Source organism: Leuresthes tenuis, unplaced genomic scaffold (assembly GCF_036924035.1).
Source record: "Leuresthes tenuis unplaced genomic scaffold, fLeuTen1.0.hap1 SCAF_16, whole genome shotgun sequence".
Lineage (NCBI taxonomy): Eukaryota > Metazoa > Chordata > Actinopteri > Atheriniformes > Atherinopsidae > Leuresthes > Leuresthes tenuis.
Window position 1 is genome coordinate 8,835,796 of NW_027325370.1, and position 24,866 is coordinate 8,860,661.

The following is a 24,866-nucleotide window of genomic DNA, read 5'->3' on the forward strand; positions in this document are numbered from 1 at the left end:
CAACGCAGCAATAACCACGTGGAAACAAGGTGTGTGAGCAAGTTTTTTAATGAGACTCAAACGGTGTCGATAAAGAGTGCACGTGCACAACTTAGTGTCACTTTACCAACCAGACTTATGGCAGGCGTTGAGCTCCTGCGTCAGACTTCACGCACCATGCGTCCTATGTGACTGGAAGCTCTCCGTGATTTCGCATCTCTTTGCGCGTAGAGATGCTGCATGCGGAGACTGTGCCTGAATGAAGATTTTGTTCATTCACGTAGGATTTATGCTGTTTCTCTGAGGCTTTGTAACCCGCTCCGCGCAGTGCATAAGAGGTAAGGATTCGTCAACATTTATGCAACCATTTTCAGCATTTGATCGGTTCAGATATATGTTTCTCCGAGAATAAAAAATAGTTCCGCATTGTCGAGAGGCGCGCCTGTGAGTGAAAGCGACTTGAAATCACCAGATGAAGAGCGATAGCTTTCAGTTCATCACCTGACAAATGGTTATTTCGCCGCAGCGTTGACGGCGACCGTCGCTCATTAATCTTCTGAGTTTGACACTATCGCGGCATGTGTGGCCAATTTTGTCTCAAATAGAGCAGAGCAGAGGCTGGCTGATCATCTGCTGACTTGTATTGATACAGTTTACATATCTGTATTGCTGTTAGGTGTTTGCTTTGACCTTGACCAGGCATCAGAGGTTGTACCCACATAGGGAGTTAGTAGGCTACTCTAGCACTGGTGTGACTGATGGATGAACGGCGAGGCAGGTTCTCAACATTCAGGATCAGATCAAGTCAAAAGGAGGAAACACAATTTCTACTGTGTACATCTGTCAGCATTTACAATGATTCCATGTTCTGTCTGGAGATATCTCAATCTAAGATATATGGAAGACAGTGTGTGATGGTTTCCTGACTGACAGTGTAATTGATACAACAACAGACCATCACCTGCAGCTTTGCCACACTCTGTTTTCCCCCTCATCTCTGTCACAGCAGCTCCCTGTTATTTGCAGCCATCCTTCAGGGAATATCAGATCTGTCCATGTGAAATGGTGAGAGGTGAGATAGGCAACCATCAATGCTGCAAGGATGGGATTTCAATTTTGCAGGAAGAGCCTATTGCTTAGCAACCACACTAGATGAAAGTGGAGTGAAGCTTTGTGCACAACCTGTGCTGCTTACGTCACAACATGTCTGTGGAGAGTTGGGGTTATGGTTCCAGGATGACTTCTGCCTCTGATGAGGCAGCACTACACGTCCTTTGACCCCTTGGGTCAAATAATAAACAACCACCTACAGTTCAGTTTTGTTTGCATGGATGTTGTGTGTCTCCACCAATAGTGTTTCAGTTTGTTTTATTTTTTCTCATACACTTGCTCATAGTATCCTGAAAAAATAAGAGCTAATTCCCACCATTACCTTCAGATGGTAATTGACTACTGAGCCATGACCAGTAGCAGTTTTTAGACTGAATCTGATGTCCTGCTGTCTCTGTCATGCACCATCTGTGTCAGCACATACCGTGAAACTCTGTGAAGGTTGCTGGCCTACTGCTACATCTCTGAAAACTTTCACTGCACAGGATTAGGAGGCATCAGCGAGAAACTTATCTGTCTTTTTTCCTCTCATAGGCCACCATCAGTCAGATTCAGTTTGTTTACCATATATTTAATTAATTTGAAAAGTGGGGCTAAAAGATTGCGATCATTCTTCCAAAGTTTTACCCTAAAGCTCTAAATCCCCCAAACTGCATCTCAGCCAAAAGAACCAACAGAAAAGCATATTTGTTTGCAAACATACACATCATTGTTTTACACCTCATGTACAGGGTGTTTTGGCGATGACTCAGAAGTGTGTAGTTGTAGACTGCTGTTGGAAAGGTTATTGCAGTTCTAGGATCTGTGTAGAGTATTCAGCTTCCTGCTGCCGTGTGTCGTGACTGCTGAGGAATTTGATGTGCGTGCTATTTCTTCCACCTTTTGATGGGTGTTAGGGTCAGAAGGCATGGAGCAGTTCTTAAGAAGTCACTGAATACAAATCCCAGCTCTGATCCCAGTCAGGCTGCATCTGTTTTCAAATTTCTGGCCTTGTCTTCAGATCAAACACCTGACTTCTGTTCTCTGCCCTTGAGCTGCCAGAGTGAAAAGTCAGGTCTCACACATCCCACATAGCTGAACAAGGAGTTCTTTTGGCATTTAAGCAGGATTGTCTGTGTCAGCCTGTGTTCAGATGACCTTTCGTTAATTAGTTCATGCACAGGAAAAGCTTACTTTCTCACAATTTTTCCATGTAATTTTCAAACACCAGTCTTTGAGGGTCTTCATGCTTGAGGCTACAAATTTTCATTTTGCTTGAACTAAATTAGGACCCAGCTGTCCACTGGGTTTCCCTCTGTTTTATAGCAGAAGCTGACCACTGAAGCAAACAACAAGAAGGAGCAGAGGTGCTGTTTCAGTGAGCAAATTCTTTATGTTGTTAGAATTCCTTTAAGTCACTACATTTGTGGAAAACATTATTAAAAATAGTAAAATAGCTGAGTCTCTAACTAAACTCTCAGTCATTGAGCTGTGTTGTGGTTAAAGTGGGAGCCACACAACAAAAAGGAAGATGAAACATATTTCAGCTGTGCCATGCTAAATCAGTGGAGTACCAGTGTTATCAGTTAATGAATCTTAAATCCTCACGTATGCAGAAGAATGTCGTTTTATTTCTAACACAGTAGCTCTTAAGCTTGTAGTGTGAGCTCCACTGCTTTCGACATAACAGGCTGTACTTCTGCCACTGAAAAGCTAACATATCAGTTCACATGCAGGTTCTCTTTCTATAAAAAAAAGCCAGTAAACTGAAGACCACAGAGGCATAATGCCGTCTCATCACTGCAACCAAAATGTAAGAACAACCTGGAGACAAGATATGGAAGCTCATGTTGAAGTCTGTACTTTGAGGCTTGAGTTTAATTGTTGCATTCTCTCAAGAGCAGCAGTCACACAGACAGACTGCTCACTGCTGTTCATGCTACTCACATGACTATAATAGACTCTGTAAATAGACGCTGTAAATGGATTATAACTCAATCTGTGAGTCTCATTTATTGTAATGAAGTGTATGAGAGAAATACCATTCGGCTCTTAAGCTCTGCTTTTTGTGTCTAATGTTTAGAAATGCTCCAGCGGAAGCAAACTGAATAAAACAAAATGATTTAAGTCACTTGTAAAAAGTCTGCCTCCTGATCACCTTATGGTGTAGTGCCAAAACTGGTATTCATTACAAATTGATACGTTTCTTTCTTAATGAATGAACTAATCTGAGTGAAATACAAATATCTTCTTCTTTCGGCCTCTCCCGTTATCAGGGGGTCGCTACAGCTAGTAGATCTCACATCATTGATTTGGCACATGTTTTACGCCAGATGTCCTTCCTGACGTAACCCTCCCCATTTATGCAGGCTCGGGACCAGCACTATAAATACACTGGCTCATGCTTCCCAGTGGCTGGGCACACCTAGAGACGATTTCACATCACCAATTAACCTAACCTAGTTTTTGTGGGGTGGGAGGAGGCCAGAGTACACAGAGAGAACCCATACATACACAGGCAGAACATGCAAACTCCACACACAAAGGCCCCAGCCAGGAATTGAACCTGGAACCCTCTTGCTGTGAGGCAACTGTTCTAACCACCACATTTCTAATAATAATTTCCCAATTTGAAATCCTACAGATATTCACACTTCAGTTGCTGCTACGAGATAATTTTAGGTGTTTTCATAGGAGATTTTATTAAATGATATATTGACCCACCGTCAAGGCCAGAATCGCATCCTTAACTTCTTTCAGACTTTTACACCTCTATCTGGATCGTTGTCGTCTGTCTGACTGAAATTTTTTGTAATTTCTGCCCATTTTGCGGAAGATATGTTGCAGTTTTTCTTTTCTGAAAACAGGAAAAACATGCAAAGTGAAGTGTAAAGAGTCCATTAACAGATATTTAATGTTTTAAATGCATGTTGTGTCTTCCTTCTTTATTTTCTTTTCTTTATATTTAATGCCAAGCCATGTACTTCTGTCTAACTCTGACTGGGCATTTTATTTCTAACACTTAACTAGATATTTTTTCTTCTATATCAAACCATGTGGCTTTGGATTATGTGCGAACCAAAGAAAACACATTTTAGAAAGGGAAAAATGGCTGTGATAGGACTTACCACATGTTTTTCAACATTTATCAGAGGTATAACAAGATGAGGACAGTTTTCAGCATCTATCAAACATGCCCGTTTTTAAGTGTATGTGTTAGACCCTCTTCCACCTCAGCCTACCTCTCAAAGCATCCCCAGTGTCAAAGCAAAATGTGAAATAGTCATGCAAATGAATATATTGATTAGTGTCCACAGACACAGTTTTTTCTATTTAAAAAAAAGAAAGAAAGAAAATCCACACCTGGACGATAGACAAAATAGAGGGATGTGCTACACATTTGGTCTTCATCACATACACAACATTTTGGGACATAATTATTTATTTTTTGCCATGAGACTGGGCTCCTCAGTGAGACTGGTTTGTTTATTATAAAAGGTGTAAAAGTGTAAAAGTGTGTAACCCCAAGGCTCTTTCTGCATGTGTCCCAAAAGTAAAAAAGAAATGTAAAATTGGCATATATGGCACATATCGTAGACAATGTGTGCCTACGTTTAAAAAACATTAGATACCTACCTATACATACAGAAAAACAGGCATTGTACGTACTTGTTGTTTCTGGAAATGTAAAATAATTTCCTGGTGACTGAAATGACTTATGTTCTGGTTGAAGGAATGCCAAATTTAGTGATGAGGGGAAGCACAGACTCTGGTTTTCATATGAGAGGTCTTGTTGTAATAACTACAAACTGATTTTAATACACCTAGATCTTTTTTTCTAGCCACCAATAGGTCTTGTCCATTTCTCTTCACAGATTGAAGAAAAGCACAAGCATTTCTCCCCGGCACCATCTCAGCTTCCAACTGATTGCTCTCCCATCATTGGCTCTCCTCTTCTTGACCCCATCCAGCTCCTCTCTGAAGGAGCTCCTGTATCACAGCAGCCATGCCAAAGAACACCAAGGTGACTCAGAGGGAGCACAGCAATGAGCCAGTCACTGAGTCAGTGGCTGACCTGCTGTCCCTGGAGCACCCCATGGACTATAAGAGCAGTCAGATGAGTATGGGTCTCAGTCCTGGATCTACTGCCCCGGTAAAGGCCCTGCTACCTTCCCCCGATCCAGATGCTGAAGACGGTCGGCCAGCGTGGAACAACAAGTTGGAGTACATCCTGGCCCAAGTGGGCTTTTCTGTTGGTCTCGGTAACGTCTGGAGGTTCCCCTACCTATGCCAGAAGAACGGTGGAGGTAGGAGGATGAGTGTTTACATGGCTGGTTTATTTCAGTAGCTCAGTGTCTGTCTGAACAAGTGTAGATACACTTCCCCTGTTCAGCTGTCACTTGCTAATTGGGCCACACTCTGTGAACGATGTCCCCCCCCCGGGTGCTGAGTAATGTTAACTAGAAATGTTGTGTTGAGTCATGGCTATAAACGTGATTATGTTTATGCATTTATTTATGATTTTAATTTCATCCCTTTGTTTAATCGTGCCTGAAAAATATTTACTCAGATTTTATTTGAAATATCTCAGCATAATTGAATATGCTCACATTTTGTATGGTGTAAAATTGCATCATAGTATTAAGAGTTTCAGCTAATTAAGCTCTTGTTTCTCCAATTGCTTGGACACTCTTTGTCAAGATATGACATGTAATATCTTGCATGTCTCTAGGCAAGTTAATGTTTACTTTGCTGTCTTTTATTACAAAGACAAATGACTTACATACAGTACTTCAGCCACATAATCACCAGCTTTTCAATGACTATTTTACTCAATTCATTTGTTAATTTCTATCATATTTTTGTGTCTCCTGGTGAAATCTAATTGTTTTATGCAAACATATATCTTCACACATCAGTCTAGACAAGGTATATAGTTACCAACTGTACATGTACAAGATTATCTTTAATTATCTTTATTACGGAGTTATAGCAAAACAATCCAGGCTCTGGAATTCGAATTCGATGTTGGAAACCTTTCAGAGTTGAGTCATACTCCCAACAATCAAGTATATGTTTTGAAAAAGCATTTTCTGATGTTTCACAAAGATTTAAAAATAGTGAGTATGATGTAACTCAAGGATGTTCATTTAAACCTAAAGTATACGTTTTGACCTCTTCAAAATTTTACAGACTGTGATCAGTTTAGTCTTATGAACACAGTGGAGATACTAAATAAAGATAGAGTGAAGAATATCTTTTTATTGCTAGGAACAAAGTAAAGTAAATGAGCGATCGGAAAATACAACAATATTTGATGAAATGATTAAACAAGTCAGATGAGCACACAAACAAGCATGGCAGGGATTGGCTTGTATAACATTTTAAAACCTTGTGTCTAGCATTTGGCCATTGCCATCTTTTTTACTTGTTGCCAGAGGGGACCATTAGCCAGCCAGAAAGGTCAGTTAATTCACATTAAATGTGACCGTAGCTGGGATACTAAGTGCTAACTTTTCTGGTCAAGACAAACAGGTTTTGGATACATCATTGTACACATGTTACTTAATGCTTATTACATATAAATTAAAGATAAACATATAAACGTAAAAAAACATATCTGATTAGAACAAGTTAGTGAACAGCAACACTGCTTTGGAAAATAAGAAAGGCCAACAAAGTAACAGAACAGGATCAAAAGTGCATGTAATACGAGTGGCTTGTTAATCACTCCTACAGAGACCGAGCACAATGCGCCACACTCCTAAAATCTGCTGTAGAAGAAATTAGTCTGCATAACAAGCCAGAGGCTAAAACATTAACAAAATTACTGCTGCAAGCCAAGAACATTGCATTTCAGATGTCACATGTCGGAGGATAATGTCAGCTCCTGCGTTGTTTAGCTATGCTTTAGCAAGTTACTTTAATTTGCTAACACACTTGAAAAACGTATTGATGTTTCCAGATTGCTTTGTGATTCATACACATCCCATTAAAGCCAGAGTTGCATGATGTAAAAATGCTTCGTTATAAAGTCCCACTGTGATAAGCATTCAGTTTTTAACTTTATTAACATGTCAAGGTGTTTTTAATATGTTACAAGACATATCATGAGTGAAATGAGCCATCAGCCCTTTGGAAGGAGATTTCTGCTGAAGTCTGCAGAGCACCACCTATACTCTCCGAGAGGCGAGGTCAGGCAGCTCATATGTTCCATGTAGAAGATTAGATGAACAAATACTGATAATTTGCTGGGTGGGACTTTACAGCAAATTTGCATGCACTGTAAAGAACTGTGTGTGGCTAATTATGAGAAGCAGACACCAGCTTAGTGGAGAAGTTGTTCTATGTTTCTCTTGTTGGGAGGAAGGCAGGGGACATGCAGCATCACATTACCAGCTAATAAAATTGTCAATCTATCGACTCATGTTATCCATTACTGTTGATATTGCTGAAAGCCATAGAAAGTGAATACACTACCAATCTTATGGTTGCATACAACGGTGTAATTTATCTTCCTTTTAGTAAAAATTGCTCTCTGTTTCAAATATATATACCTTAATTACCCCAGTAGGATCAGATTAGCATCTTCGTAGAACCTCCATTCAATGAATGAGATTTGAAAAAAAAGCAGTGTAGTCATACCCATTTTAAGTGTGTGTGGCAAAAACTTTTAATGAATAATATTGAGGGACACAGATGAGTTTTTAGGGGACTATTAGTTGCTGGAGTGGTACTTGTTGCAGACTTAGAACTTAGAACTTATCCTCCTGGCAGTACAATATGCTAAATAGCTAACTAGCTTACAAATTCATTGCAGAGCTATGAATTGTTTTCCCTTCCTCTAACAGCACTCTGTCTCTATAGACTTCAGCAATGACAGAGATCTAATCACAACCTCATTATGGAATAATTTCCTAGGACACAGCACACTGATCAGAGGAAGTTCATCAAATGAAAAAAAATCCTAATGCTGCAGTATTTTACAAGAGATGTTAGCACTTTCTCAGTCAAAGATTATAGCCAGAAATCTTTTGGAATTTGCCCTTCGCAACCCTCAGCAGTGAATCTAATTATCTAGAATATACAATCAGATGACTGCTTGAAAATAGTTTTGATTTAATAATGCTCAGTTTAACTGTAGCACTATAGCATTTATTTGTTTTGTGCTTATTGTAAACCAGTGTGAGAACAACTTTAGTTACATATTTTCTTTGAAATGGGTAAATGAAGTGGGTAAATCAGTGCTACCATTCACATCCATTTATACATTTGCTCCCTTCGAGCAGACATGGCAAAATGTCAAACCAAAATTATATTTGATATGAAATTATATTCATGAAACTTGAATCGCGTTATAGTTCTTTTACTGAGGACTATCAAAAGCATCATTATGCTAGTCCTAACATCCATACCACTGATTATGAGGTTTAAGATTGTATCGGTCCTTATGTGGTATCTTCACAGTCATATCATGAATGCTGTGTGTTCCAATGGGCTTCATGCTATTCACTGATTTCAACGTTTTTACTTTTTAAGCAGTTCTGTTTCATTCCAATTATGCAGGAATTTATGGATGTACATAATCTCAATGTGTTTTTCTGAGGTTTAAAAGAATGAATATAAAACAATAAAAAAAAAGAAAATAGAAAGATAATGATGTCATCAAAATTGAGAATTAATTCACCCTCCTCTGTACTACATGGTAACCTGTTTAGAAGTGGATGACTCTTGATAGCCTTTTTCACAAATGGATTCTCCTCTAGTAGGTCAGAAGTACAACATTTGTCATGTAAAACATTAAGAAAAGCAGGTACCTTAACATATTATCTCCTATCTAACAAATGTTATTTGCGTTCATTATTTGCATCTACTATTCAGAATTGACAATGAAAATTAGCCTCAACATAGAAGCAATGTAGCGTGATCCTGCCATTGTTTTCTTTTGTGTGCTGCTACCTCTATTAGTCGCTGGGGATTTTATCAGAATTCTTTACTAGTCAATTGAGACTCATTCGTTTTAAGTCTGGAAACAGGCCCCTCTCTCTGTACTGTCACTGTTTCTCAGTATAAACGCTTGGCTTTGAATGGTTCTGTCACCATGGCGCCCACTCATATTTTGACGTAAGCAGGTCTGGATGTTACTTGTTGCCAGTGACTGCCTTCTGTTCTCCCCTCGTCCCTTCTGTGAAAAAAATAGAGATGGTCATTTCAGATAAAATGATGAGAGGAAGTTCAAACTACGGAAAAAAAAAAGTGAAAAGTAAGATCGAGGAAAAGAGTGTCAATCAGAGAAAATAACAGTTTCTAAAAATAGAGCCTGATAGACTGAATGTTCCTTCTGCTGCTTCACAATGAGCTTTTGTACTTCCCCACAAACAAAGGCCGTTAAAGAACAAAAGTGCATGAATGTGTTGCAGTAATTTTTCTTGTTTTTGTTCCTTTGCCATCACAGGTGCCTACCTGGTGCCTTACTCTATTCTCCTCCTCCTCATTGGGATCCCCTTGTTTTTTCTGGAGCTGGCAGTGGGTCAAAGGATCAGGCGTGGCAGCATCGGGGTGTGGAACTACGTCTACCCACAGCTGGGGGGCATTGGGGTTTCCAGCCTGATGGTAAGTGTCAATCACACTTTAAAATATGACTTAATCACATTGGGTTTACATGTTATTACCTATGTCTTAATTAATGGCTCCTGCTTTCAGTCTACAGCTGTCAGTGGTTCTGTAGTGTGTACTTTAAGAACGAAAAGCTTTCATCGCTTTGCAAACATGTAACATATTTCAGTGGAACTATTTTTGCTAATCTGTACCAAGTACAAGTGAGACTGTTGAGAATACTAGTGGTAGTGAGTTTTAGGTCCTGAACCACAATGTAAAGGAAAATAAAAAGAGACAAGATGGTACAAGAAAAGCAAAGCAACGAGAAAAGTTGGTCAAATTCATCCTCTCAGGAACATGAATACAGATAACAACTTTTATGGCAATCCATGCAGTTTTGAAACATTTCAAATGCCACAAATGTCCCCTTCATAGTGGCATCAGGAGGAAAGTCAGAGCATCGTTCAAGTTCATATGCAGACAATCAGAATCGTCTTAAGATTCTGAATATATCGTGAAATATCATGACCATCCATTTAATTGTTCATATGTAGATATATCAGACCGCAGTCTGATCTACAGGGTAGAACAGATTAACACTTTTTTAGATAAAAGTACTACTGACTTGTATACTGTTACTTCTAATCATCACATCATAACACCTCTAAGCTTAAGTAGAGTACATCTCTTTACATCACAGCATGAAGAAATGTGCAAATAACGCGACTTGAAGATGACAGCTCTTGTCATTTGAAAATAAATTATCTTTTTACTCTAATTTCTTGTTAAATTAACTTGAATAACCACAAACATTTCATTGCTTACCTGAAGGAGAAAAGCTACTTTATCTGACACCTACTAACATCTAGTGGTTCTCTTTCTTTTCTGATCAGATGTTCAATATTCCAATTAATCAAATGTGTTGTATATTTTACTCCACTGAACTCTCCGCCTGCTCTTATTACCTCCTTTTGTAGCTACAAAGCTAGCAACATGCAAAGACTAACGTTGATCTGTCTGTCCCCATCATCAACTGGAGTAGTGATCCTTCATGTTGACATCCCATCAACATCACCAGCTTAAAACACAGTCAGTCAGCAGCTGAGTTGCTCAGCCAGTGGTCTATCGTGTCAGTCTTTATGTGCCAGTCATCCCCACACTGATTTAATCAATTTAATGTAAAGCAGGGGATGGAGAGTCCTGAACGCGGGCATTGAGGCATGTGGCAGCTTGGATGTAGCAGAAAGAGATTCAGCAGCTATAAATATTTCCTCTTTAAGGACCACAGCCCTGGCTGCTGAGAGCAAACGACTCAATAATTCATCCACACTCGGTCTTAAGCTGTGTGCTCAGTGCCTGTGCCCTGACTCAAGAGGAGGCGTTCACCTCTCCAAGCTGCATGCTCTTTTCCCCCTATGTTGCATTTGTGTAATTACTAAGCATTGTTGTTCTCTCTCATTTCTCCTCAGGTTTGTGGCTTTGTGGGCCTCTATTATAATGTGATTATTGGCTGGAGCATCTTCTATTTCTTCCAGTCTTTTCAGTATCCACTGCCTTGGGCTGAGTGCCCCATCCGGAAAAATGGAACCCAAGCCAGTGAGTCATCAACTCAATACACCAACAGCAGACCATGTACAGCCGAATGTTAATGTATGGCAAAGTCTCCCTATAAATGCTGCTCACTTAGTCTGAATATTAAGAAGATTAAAAAAGACTGCAGATTTTTACACCGTGCAGGATGGTGCTTGAAGCTTTGTGGTCAAACAGCAGTGTCTCTGCAGGCTATCAGAGAAGTGTTTGTGCTTTTTCAGTGGCTGGACCAGCCCTGAACCTCATCATACAGGACAGCTCTGGTGGAGAGCTTGTCGGATGGTATCACCCAGCTGACTGTCACTACCTCGAATGGCTGGCAGCTGGTAGCTTGTGGCATGAGCACATGCAGATTCTGGCCCAGTAAAGGCATCAGCTTTCATTAACATGACAGGGCAGAACTGTCGAATATGTTTCTCATTTGAATTCATGCTGCGGAAAATCCAGTTAGCTTTTTATAAGGTTGAAAAGTGAAAACTCATTTTAGCCTACTTTAAATTACTGTCCTTTTGTACTTCACGATGTATATGTTTGATTAGGTTTTTGATTGACACACACTTTAACAATCTCCACAAAAGAACAGCAAATAATTAATATCAGTACAAGTTCCTGTTATCTTCAAAATGAGTATTTTTTGCTTTTGTTTTTCATCTGCAGTTGAACAGTTGTTCAAAAATGTTAAATAAAGAATTTTAAGACATGTAGTCAAGACATGAATGGCCTGGGTGTTAGTGGATGTCCAGATGTGCTTCAATCATTAGTCTACCAGGCGCCTTGATTAATAAGTCATTTTCATAGTCAATTGCAAGTCAATTAATGATAATGAGAAGTGGGAAAACGTTCCATGATGTGAGAATATTCCAACTCTTCTCATATAAAAATGGAATTATTAGGAAGGATTTTCAGGAATGAGAGTTAGCACATTCAGAAGGAGACACAATCTGAATTTTGTATGCAAACATTTGCCTTTACACATCAGTCTAGACAAGGTACGAGTATATAGTTAACCACTGTACATGTACAAGATTAATTATATTTATATTATATTTAATTATATTTATTAAGCAGTTCTAGCAAAAAAATTCAGGCACTGGACTTTGAACCTCTGTAGACTTCAGTAATGGTTGTAAAACATATTTTATTATATTTACAACATACTGAAAAATTCACAGATGTGCTGTATTCTCAACGTAACACTTACTTGTTCTATATAAATGCATGGCCAATTAATAGTGGTAATCATTTTTATATTTTGGTATTTCATTGTTTTTTATTGTTTTATATTTTTATGCTGACATTCCATCATTGTCTGTTAGCTAACACAATTCTCTGACAGAAGGTCAGAATTTTGGTTTTCAGTCATCAAATTACATGTTTTTGTGCTGACTTCAGTGTCAGACTACCATCCACAGTTTTCTTCCTTTGCCTTGTTGCTGCTGTAGTTGTGGAGCCAGAGTGTGAGAAGAGCTCAGCCACCACCTACTTCTGGTACCGCCAGACTCTTAACATCACCAGCACCATCGATGACACCGGCGGCCTGAACTGGAAGATGACCCTGTCACTGCTGGTGGCTTGGATCCTGGTCTGCCTGGCAGTCATCAAGGGCATCCAGTCCTCTGGGAAGGTACTGGGTGCTTGTTGCTTCACTGTTGGAGCTAAGCCTTTAATCTATAGCTGTGAAGTCTTTGCATTTTGGTCTACACAACAAAGAGTCAATATAAAGACAATTTATCCTTTTGACAAAAGTTTTCCATTTTTGTTTTTTTTAACCACTGATTAACTCCTATCAGTGCTGGGTCTATTGACCTTCCTTTTACACAAAGATAAAATGCTTAGCCTGTCATCAGCATCAGTCTATTTTGGGATCCCAGCTGTATTATGGAAGAGAGGGACATGCAGCATTAATAAGCTTAAACTGAACCAAGACATAACTGGTTCAGGATTAAATGGAAAATTCTCACTTTGGCAACAACTACAACAACATCCTGTAATCTCGATCCAGAGAGTGAGTCATGCAGCACACCACAGCACAACATCCAGCCCACAATCTTAACAGGACAATTCATAACACAGAGCTGATTGCCAAGGTCTGACACAGTTATTTAAACACTAAAGTTAGTGATCCAGATATCATAGTCAGCAATGCAAAAATTCCCATATCTGCTGTAGAAAGGTTTTTGCCTTCAAGACTCCTCTCTGCATTTGGTAAGACTTCACTGATTAGTTGTCGAGCAAACACAAAGCAGTGTGTTGGGACTGATCCAGTATGTACAAGTGTGGATGTGTGTTTGATTACGCTTCTCCCTCCATGTGTGAGGTCTTAGAAAGCGTAGCCATGGCAACACTATGAAACGCACTCCACTTTGTCTCCCTCTCATAGGTGATGTACTTCAGCTCTCTCTTCCCTTATGTGGTGCTTTTCTGTTTCCTGGTGAGAGGTTTGCTGCTGAAGGGAGCGGTGGACGGCATCGCTCACATGTTCACCCCAAAGGTGAGAGGTGATTCTCACAAGTGTGAAAGGAGAAAGGAAGGAGATACACTAAAATGCAACGTCTCGGCTGGCTCATTGGGATTTGGCCACATTTTCAGAATAGATAGTTATGATAAGCACACTCCCTCTTACAGTATAACTGACACGTGACACAGTGACACTTTTACCCATTCCCGAATGCTTTCCTTGGCACTAATATTTAGCCCCACCCCTCCATTTGCAAGATGACTATTTTCTTTTAGGGAGCAAGGAGTACTGGTCACCCAACCCCTCAATTGTAACGTTTGTGGCCATCTGGATGGCTACATGACCACAACTCCTTTATCTCCCAAAAAAAGAAGGTACCTTACTTTGGCAAAGATCCACTCACAAGAATAACGTCATTGAGATCAACATTGTGGATTATGTCTCCCTCTTGTGGTGAAAATATGTCCTCACAAATGGAGACAGAATAATGGCACAACAAACACAAAAAGAGAACATTATTATGACACATGATTGTGCTGTAGGAATTATTTTGTCATTGGTCAATCACTGTTGTAAACTTTCAAACAGGGGAAGGGATTCAGTTTCAGTTCATGAACTGTGGTCAAGCTCATTTTACAACAGCAGAAAATGTGTCTCTTTCTCTCCTACAAATGTATAAATGTTCAAAATGAAATATTCCTCATGTTAGACATAAAACCAGACTAACAGTGTTGTTTGAAGCAGGTAGTGGAAGACACAACGTACCTCGTGTTAAAATGGGAAATAGTTATGTGCAGATGGACAAATCGTGTGCTTCTTTTTTTTTTTCATACGGTAGTTTTTCAAAATAGCACATTTCGGTAGGAGGTTACTTTAATGCCTGCTCCATAGTTCATGTCATTTGCAGATATTTCCGTCATTCCCTGGATGTTTTGTAGCAAGCCATCATGTGTTTTTTTTACCCAAACCAGGGTGTCTTTAAAGTCCCCATGAACTCCTATTTCAGTGTTTGTATATGAATGTTTTTACATGTGTTTAATAATAACTAAATCTATTGAGCAGTATCTGGCCTTAAGTCTTTTTTTGCAGGTACTCTTAATGATATCCTAGATTTAGTTACTTATTCTGTTCTTAGGGTTGTATACTAATTTTGTGTGCAATTAATTGCTTTGGGCCTCCCTAGTTTCTGTTTTTACAGGTAATACATAAATATTTGGAAGTTAATAGCACTTCATTAGTGCTTAAGTTATGGGAAATGTATTATCCTAACCCTATGTCCAAGTAGGTGGTTTAGGTCCTTAAACCTAACCAGAAGTGACTGATAGAGAAGCTGTAACTGGAAACAATGGTGACATTCCTAATCAAATAATAATAAGAATTGATCTCCTGAATAACGCTCCTTTTGCAACAGTTTCACAAAACTTAGTGTGAGTGGCCATGTACATAAGGAAAAGAACAAAAATCAGTAGATTAAGAGTTGGGACATTTTCACAGCAGTGCTGCATAAATAAATTGATATAATCAGCTTCAATATTTCTCTCATGGTGATGTACTGTCTGTTTTTCTTGTCTTCATTGTCTTGAAGAGGAATGAAAAACAACTTATATTAAATATTATTGTTGAGGGGGTTTATCAGAAGATTTTTTTTCACCAATCTTTCATATTTTCCAGCTGGAAAAGATGTTGGAGCCGCAGGTGTGGAGAGAAGCAGCCACGCAGGTCTTTTTCGCTCTCGGTCTGGGCTTTGGAGGTGTCATTGCTTTCTCCAGCTACAATAAGCGAGACAACAACTGCCACTTTGATGCAGCGCTGGTTTCTATTATCAACTTTGTCACCTCCATCTTGGCCACTTTAGTGGTGTTTGCTGTACTGGGGTTCAAAGCCAATGTCATGAACGAGAAGTGTGTTGTAGAGTGAGTATGTCCTACTATATCTAATGCAACCTGATCAGCCTCTTTTTAACATATTATTCTCACTATCGTGTCTCTCTTCTTCACATCTCTGATTGTCCAGGAATGCAGAGAAGATTCTGGGTTACCTCAACACAGACGTGCTGAGCAAAGAGCTCATCCCACATCACATCAACTTCTCCCACTTGTCTGCTCTGGACTACGCAGAAATGTACGGAGTCATAAAGACAGTGAAGGAGGATAGCTTTGACCAGCTGGGCCTGGACGCCTGTGTGCTGGAGGACGAACTCAACAAGGTCAGTGGGATAGACCTCAAAGACTGAGACAAGAATATAATAATGGATTTGTATACCTTGAAAAATGTGTTCAGATATCAGGGAATTATTCATATGCATTTCGTACCTTTAATAGTTTTAGCCCATTACTTTGGGGACTTTCTTGTTTTAGTGTTATCTACTGTCTGACCCAAAGTATATCTTTATGGCTGCTCCATAATTTATGAACCTCCAGATAGAGGATCTTTCCACACAAGATCATTAATTTCCAGGCCGCTCATTAGTTAGCATGGGCCATCAGTGACTTATCTCCACCTCCTTTTTTCATCTTTCAGGCAGTGCAAGGCACCGGTCTCGCGTTTATCGCCTTCACAGAGGCCATGACCCATTTCCCTGCCAGTCCCTGCTGGTCCGTCATGTTCTTCTTCATGCTGATCAACTTGGGCCTGGGAAGCATGATCGGCACCATGACTGGTATCACCACGCCCATTCTGGATGCTTTCAAGATCCGTAAGGAGATCCTGTGTGGTAAGTCCTGGTTCTAGTTATCAGGTCATGCTCCGGTAAAAAAAACAGATTTTAACTGGATGCTTCTTCTTCTCTCCCTTAGTGGTTTGCTGTATCATAGCCTTCTTTTTAGGGTTGCTTTTTGTGCAGCGTTCAGGGAATTATTTTGTCACCATGTTTGATGACTACTCCGCTGGTTTGCCTCTCACTGTGGTGGTGATCCTGGAGAACATTTCTGTGGCCTGGATCTATGGCACTAAGAGGTAAATTAATTGCCTGTGTATGTTTATTGGGGATCTGTGATACAGTATGGTACATTCACTGAAGGTGGCAGCTAATCTGCTATGAATGTAGCATGTGGTAGATCTGGAGCAGAGTTCTGAATTTTACTAACAGGCTCAATAACTTTTTTTGTAAAGAAGTTTTTATTCACTCAGCTCAATATTGCTTAATAGTAGGGAGATTCACAAAGTTTGTGAATTTGCCAACACATCTCTTATCCAAAACTCTGGAGTCAAAGGTTACTCATTTTGGTCACATAGTAGAGTTGTTCCCTTCATTTGGTAGTTAAGTTACGTTTTTTGAGACTTTGAGAGATAAGCTCCTACCTTTACATGTGTCAGAAGACTTTATGTTTCCATTCAAAACTATCAGCCTCCTGTTACCCCTGTATCTATATCTGTAAATGACTGTTATTCCAGATTGTGAAGCTATGTCATTATAAATCTGCATGCAGAAATCCTTCAAGCTGGAGAATACTTTTAAGAATAATTCAGCATTGCAGTCGTTCTGATAACATCTTCTGGCATTACAAATAAACCTTTCATGAATGGAGAATCTGCCTTCCTTACTTCCGGCCTGTTTTGTGCTAAACCTGTGTGTCTCCAGGGCAGAAACTACAACCATGTGAAGTGCAAAACTTAAGAGATGTTTTTTCTGCAATAATTGTCCAGAGTCCATAGTTCATTAAATAAGTGTATGTGATTAATTTAAATACTCTCCTCCCCATTTTTCGCACTGTATCAGGGCCACGTGCAAAGATGACTGCATCCACTGCTTTCAGAGGCTCTATTAGCACTGCCCTCTGTAAATATCGGCAGTAACAAATGAGGGCCAAAAGAGGCTTTGCAACAGGTGCAAAGCATTAGCAGATTTGGTCTTTTATTTGTTGTCCTGTTATATATCAAACTGACTAGCACAACCTTCTTTGTTCTAAACAGTAACGAACAACTTTCTTTTTTTTTGTTTTGCACAGGTTCATGCAGGACCTGGAGGACATGCTTGGTTTCAGACCATATTCCTTCTATTACTACATGTGGAGATATGTGTCACCTGCTGTCCTGATGGTGCTCATTGTTGCCACAGTCATTGAGATGGCTGTCAGTCCTGCAGGATACAATGCCTGGGTGGAGGCAGAGGTCAGTTTCTATTTGCAATGTGCCTTAGTGTGATGCAGACCAGAGGAAAGAGTTAGGAAGAAGTTTAAAAAAGGGGTGAAACCATTACTAGACTTTCTTAGTTGTTCCCTTATCTCTTCTTTTAACGTCTTCTCGTAAATAGTTGTTTATGAAAATGCTTGTTCAAACCTGCTTGCAGTTTAACTCCATGTCTTTGCTTACCTCTTCTCACTTTTTCCTACTTCTGTTTTTTGCCATTCTGTTATTTCTGCACTTTGTCCTTTTAAAGGGTTCAGAGCGTTTCCACAGCTACCCTCCCTGGGCTTTAGCTATGGCCTACTCCCTCATTGTGGTTGCCATGCTGCCTTTACCCATCGTTTTCATCGTCCGCCACTTCAACTTGATTTCAGACGGCTCCAACAAGCTGTCCGTCTCCTACCGTAAAGGTATGATGAAGGACATATCTAACCTGGAGGAGCAGGATGAGCAGCGCTTCATCCTTAGCAAGAACCCCAGTGAGGCTCCCTCCCCCATGCCTGCCCACCGTGCCTACCTGGGGCCCGGCGGCACCCAAGAGATGACCAACACCAACTACGGCACCAGCACCAAGACGGGCTACCAGAACATTGGTTCCCCCGAGTCTGAGCTATGATGAGTTAAGTTCATTGATGCTCCGTCCATATAACCTCCACCCAGCTTGAAGGTGGGGCGGGGTGACAGAGGAAAGTCAAGAGGGAGGTAAAATTCACTTACAGCATTCAGCACACGTTAACCCCAGAGCTAAATCCCTCCACCCCCCCTTTTCTGCTCCAAAGCTCCTTTACCTGTGGTTCCTTCCTTCTTGCCTGTCATAGAGTCTGTGCTGGTGACAGCCAGTAAATTCTGGCTGTGAGGAAGGGATCATGGGAATGTAACAACCTTTCAACATGGGCAGATACAGAGGGACAGAGATGAGAACAAAGAGATAAATGGAGCATAGAAAGGTCCAGTGTGGGCTTAGAATATAAGCTCTGGCTGAGGTTAAGGAGTGCGTAATGCTAATTTAAATTCTTTTTGGCATTGTTTTGCAATCATAATTCCGTATGTTAACCAGTTTGTGCTTCTTCTGGTTTAATTTGAGACGATTGTTAATTGAGGGAAAAGAATGGAAGGAGACTCAGAAAAAAAACACTCACTCATATCTGTATTTCTCAAAAGAAAATCAAAACGGTTACAAAAGCATCCATAACAGTATGTAGTAAGTGATTCCGATAGTGTTACCAGCACATTCTGTCTTTAAGTTTATTGTGCCTATGATGCATCAGCAATAACAGCCGCTCACAGTAGGGTTCTTACAAAACTGTGGATCTCCTTCTATCTCTATTGTCCCACTAATGTAGAATAATGTACATATATATCGTGCAATAGTTTGAGACATCAACATAAATTGAGCAGTTGTGGAAAACAGTTGGCAGCTTTGTTCCTCATCATTCCACAAACACAGAAGCACAGTCGCCTGCCATTGTTAGAGCATCTCTGAGCCTTAACACAGAGCAGCGCTTTTCTTTTAAACATTTTTCATCAACAGGAAAGACTCTGGAGTAATTGCCACATTGTTGTCTGCGCTGTTCCAGTTGCAGCAGACCAAGGCGAAGCTTTTCCATTTTAATCAATCGCTTTAATCAGGGGTTTTAATGAATGCCTTAGAAGGGAAGCAGATGTGACACACAAGCAGAAATAAGCAGAGTGGCTCGTCTGTGATCAGTGGGCAGCTTCGCACTTGTCTGTATCAGTGATAGAGAGGCAGACAGAGAAGGAAACATGAGTTTGTCTTGTCCATGCAGATGTGCATGTCATTGGGTTGTCTGTTGCTGAATAAGAGCTCCTGGTGACCTTGCCTGTTTAAAAATAGAGCTGTGTTACCCAGGGGAAGCTGTAGCAACGCACCATAGAAACAGATTCTCTTCTGATGTGGAGGAGGAGCAGGAGAGCGGACACCTTGCTTTGTCTGCTCCACCTGCACGGCTGTTGATGCCCTACAAAAAACACTCACTGATGTTGCTACAGTGCACTGAATAAGTGGTTCACCGCCATTCAGCACTGTGGATCAATCATGCTCTATCTCAAACAGGATGATGTCAAGGTTTAATAGTAATGCATTCCTCAAATTGTGACCACTTTGTAGAAGACCTTCATCAGCACTACAAAATATACTTTAATGTCTTTTTGTGACCCAAAGTGTGAAAAAACAACAACTTTTTTTTCCATTTTCATCTATAATCTTGTATTGTGTGTGTTTGGGGGTATAATGTGGAAATATACCGTGATATTGACGTTTGGAAAAAGTGGCGATACATGGTTTTGACCACTGAGTGTCTCTGCTGGCCAGCAGAGGAACCAGTGACACACTCCTGATCCTGTGGCCCCTCCCTGAGACAGCACCAGTACTGGAGACTGAACAAACTTAGTGTTAAGTCACAGTGTTTGGTGCCTGAACAGCATCTGTGTTGTCTGTTTGCCTTACGCTTGTATCATTTTATTTCTATTTTTGTGTGAGACTATTACATAGATTGTTTGGACCAATGTTTTTGTTTCATTCACTTGAGCACTTTAAGTAGATAAAGACCCTGGAGTTGTTCGTGAAGCACAAATTAAAACAAAAGAATTGTGGAGAATACATATATTTACGTAACGAATAATGAATGTCCATGAATGGCACAAGACATAAACGTATCGCAGCACAAATACTTCTAGTTTCTTTTATTCATTTTCGTTGTTTGATGTCTGTCGATGCATACTAAATGTTTTCAGTTAAGACAATCACCATCTGGTATCGATATGTGGAATTTTCCGCAGTTCTCTCTCCTCTGATGATTTACACCCCTCAGCTACATCTTTGTCCATTAAGTTTTATTTTACATATTGTGGGTGCAGGGCAATACCTGCTGAATGTTGAGGCAGAATATGGTCTTGTAATTTATTATATGGCTCCTGTTTCAGGTTAGTTATCGCATAACAGCTCCTACAATGACTGAAACCTAAATAGTTCTACAAGAAACCCTCCAAATCATTTATTTCCCCATTAATTTATGTGCTGTTGCTGTTTTTTATGTTTTCAAAGACATTTGAGATATTGATAATATTAGGGTTTTACAGGAAGCTGAGGAATATGACACTATAAACACAAAAACACACAAAAAAAACTAAATTATCTTCTTGGTTTCTATTTCAAATAGTCGCACATATTAAAAATCAGCCTGGAAATGTTCTTTTGAGTCTTCATTGTGTAGATTAGCATCATGAATGGGTAAAATTTAGCATGCAAAAGCTTGCAGATATTCGTGAAAATGCATGCATGCGTTACTGAATACAGATAACACATAACCTAAAATAAAGGCAACCTCCTGCATAAAAACTGAAGCTTTGGTTTGGAGTTACAGCACATTACAGTAAAGCACAGAACCTTGACCAAGACAGAGTTTTTATCTTTTAGTAAACAATGAATTTCCCAAGTCAGTGTGAGCAAACTATTCATGGTAGTTAAGCTTTAAAGTCTGCAGCCTACAGGAGGTAACTTGAAGGTAAAGACGCACACTTAACTGCACTGCCAACTTAAAGAAAATAATACTTTTTAGCCACAGACTTTCCCTGACAAACTTGAGCAAATACTGACAAGAGCACAATCACTAATTTTCTTTTGGATATGATAACTGAAGCATGTTAATCATGCCTTCCAACACTTCTGAGCCCTGTTTAAAAAAGAATAATCTCTTCCCAGGCAGTATAAAACAGTTTGTATTTGGTATTAATGGAAATGATAGAAAATAAAGACTTCAACTCCAGGGTCTCTTTGTCCTGTCCATGTGTTAGCTGTGTTGCAAGCAACTTCTAGAGGTGATCTCAGTTGAATCACTGAGATAAACTTGACAAAAGTAGAGTAACGGTGAATTTATTTAACTGTGCAAATAGTCTTTATGTGACCAACGATAGTTATATTTATAGTATTTACGGCAATGTACTTAATCTGTACATATTAATGTACATTCTGATAAATTCACACTGGGTATCTATAGTGAGAGTGACAGGGTGTATACCTGAGCTGTAAATAATAATTGTATATTTTCAGATATTTTTTGATTTTTGTACCGTCAGTACTGTCGTTTTGGTGTCTGTTGGTTTCTGGTGTTTGTGTGTGGTTATTCTCAATAAAATAGGTGAGTGCCTGTGTGTGTGTGTGTGAGTGTATGTATTTGTGTGTATGTGTGTGTCTATAAAGTATAGTACTTGTAGATTTTTGGTGTTTCGTTGTGTGTTTTTCTCCTCTCTCAGTGTTGTGTGCTGCTGATCTAAACCAGTACATGAAATCCAATGTTGTTGCAGTGGACTGGGACCACTAATGTATAAGCAATCTCTTCTCTGTGTTTCTCACTGGAACTGTGATGGCTTCCAGCACAAAACTGGCAACACAATCAGGAAGAAAGGTTTGATCATAACAATAAGGCAGAAACTTTGAATAGAGTGATGCATTGTACAAACACAATAGAGAGAAAAAGATTAAAATAACCACTTTTATTAAACTGACAATGTCGTATGTCTCATTTATTCTGATTTATTTGGCAGTTCCAAGTGTTTTGTCCATTTTCATTCTGACTTTACACATAAGGTTTGAAACTCTCACTACAGACTTCAGTCCCAAATATAATTCAATTTGGCCTCTACAAATTTAAATTGAGCTATTGTGTTTTGTGAAAATCAAGAAAAACAAGATTACAGCCTTGTTATGCTGTAGGTTAGCAATATCATGACTGTGGGAGAACTTTTCATATCACAAAATTAATTGACAATTAAATTAAATAAAAAAAATACTTTGTTTATCCCAAAGGGAAATTATAATGTTACAGAAATTATTTTAACAATCAATAATTAAATCTAAAGTATCATTATAATATTCAATGAAAATAATAATCAAAATAATCTAATAATTAAAATTAAATCTAATAAAGGGTCATTCTTTTTAAATGGGACATATAATCATGGCTGAACCTCATTACCTTGACATGTAGTTGAGTATAAATAATTATACATTTGTTTAACTAACAAAACCCTTGTGGAAGGGCTGTATAACGGCCATGATTGCAAGAATCATGCGTGGAATCAGTGTCAGGAGAAATACTTACACAGTGCTGTTTGTGGAATACATTTAAGCAAGGATGAGCAGTAGATGTGATGTAATATTATTTCTGCTTTTGAAACGTTTATAAGCCATGACTTGGATGAAAAGGTATCTGCTTTATTTTTCTGACCAGTTATCAAGGAAGTATATAGGTCAAGGAAGCAAAAAATTTGGTCTGAGGCAGAGGATGATCCGTGCTGACATGTTCCTATATCATTCACTGCTGCAGTGCCCTACCTGAACAAGGCTAAACCCATGGCTGCTGCCCAAGAGCTTTACCTGAGGCTGCCCACCACTATGGTTATGTATCATTGGGAATGTGTTTGTGTGTTAAATTGCTTATTGCTTTTGTTAGTGTTTGTTCATGACTTACAGGTGGTTAAACTCATTAAGTGTTTAAGTTAAATTGTTTGGGCCAAAAAATAAAACAAGCTTTAAACAAATTCAAAGAAATCATCATAAATTCGGAAACATCTGGCAGCTAATGTTTAGGCTCACCATAATTGTCCCAATCTGGCTGAAGAAGGCTGATGAGCTTTTTTTATATTGTTATGTCCTTTAACTTTGATGTATATGTTTGTCGTTGTATCTGTAGTTTATTCATGCTGTTCAAATGTTTTATATGTTTTGCTGTAGGTAAATTATGGGTTCACTGTTGTGTAAAAAGAGTTCATAGAGCTGGTGCCTTCCTTGGCCAGGACACTATCATGAATAAGATTTTCAATCTCAAGAGCCCCTTTCCTGGTTTAATAAAGGTTAAATAAACAATTGGATTTCCTTCTTCGTTGACGTACACGTTGATTGAATCCTGAAAAACTGACATTTGGTCAGCATCATATCTGCCAATCAATTTACCTTTTATAATAAAATGATTGCTCTATTAGCATTCAGTAACCAAATAATACATTTTTTCTTCATGATCCCAGACCAACTCCACAGCTCCAACATATTTTACTCATCTTCTGCTCACAACTAAATCGATTGAATTGCTGGGCTCATTTCCAGCCTGGTAGGAAATGGATAGCCACAGTGGTTTCAAACATGTGCAGATTGGCCAACCAAGCCATTGTCTGCTAATAGCTGTTCTGATAAAATGCCACTTCATTCCTGCAGGCCATGCTGGAGCATGCACTTTGAATCCACATAAAGCTGGACATTCAACACTGTTGTTGAGGCTATGCCGGTTTTGGACAAAGATTTCATGTGTAAATGTCAAGCTGTTTGTCTCTAAGGTTGCGTCACACTTCCCGTATAGATTGACTAGAGCAGCCAAGAAGAAGGCCGTCTTTCAGCTCCATATCCTGTAAACAAACCATTTCCCACTGCAGTGTAAGACACGAGATGCAGAAATGGGCAGCAGTGACTTGATATTGCAAATATAGAGAAGGTATGATGGGAATACAGTCTGTATTCCCATCATACAGATGTTTATCTCATAACAGCAAATGCAGCCAAGGAGCTACTTCCTATTTTCCCACTACCCAGCCACCTAATCCAAGAAAAGATTTTGTTGCAGAACATTTTTCACACTTGGAGTGGCATTTTCCCGGCGTGCTGGTTTTGAGTGGGCGAAGATGCATCAGTCATATTATCACATGGCTTTTTTAGCTGCTGTCTGCTTCCAAAGCAGAAGCTAGATAGTCCTGTATGAAGTCTGTTTAGAGGATGGACCTGACAATATATTCATACAGCTTATTCACTTTTACAGAGCTTTAAAGGGGATATTTTCATGAAAGATTTTTTCAAACATAAAAAATCCCATCACTGATATTTGCAATTTTCACCTAAGTACCATGCAGCAAGCACTACAGAACCCATATACAGTGGGGACAGATTGCATTTTAAGAGCCACTACTAATGTCTAGTACAGGGATGTCCACATCCAGTCCTCGAGGGCCGCTGTCCTGCAGG

The 24,866-nt window shown here is 39.4% G+C and overlaps 1 protein-coding gene across 1 annotated transcript; it reads left to right on the forward strand.

Moving 5' to 3' along the window:
- Nucleotides 1-23,685, forward strand: slc6a17 (solute carrier family 6 member 17). The gene is made up of 12 exons (XM_072367566.1): nt 1-317; nt 4,944-5,375; nt 9,524-9,681; nt 11,136-11,262; nt 12,699-12,880; nt 13,637-13,747; nt 15,386-15,627; nt 15,728-15,920; nt 16,235-16,427; nt 16,510-16,669; nt 17,662-17,824; nt 18,093-23,685. The coding sequence occupies exons 2-12, from the start codon at nt 5,075-5,077 to the stop codon at nt 18,453-18,455; spliced, it is 2,193 nt and encodes a 730-aa protein (XP_072223667.1). The 5' UTR covers nt 1-317; nt 4,944-5,074; the 3' UTR covers nt 18,456-23,685.
- Nucleotides 23,686-24,866: the final 1,181 nt, after the last annotated feature.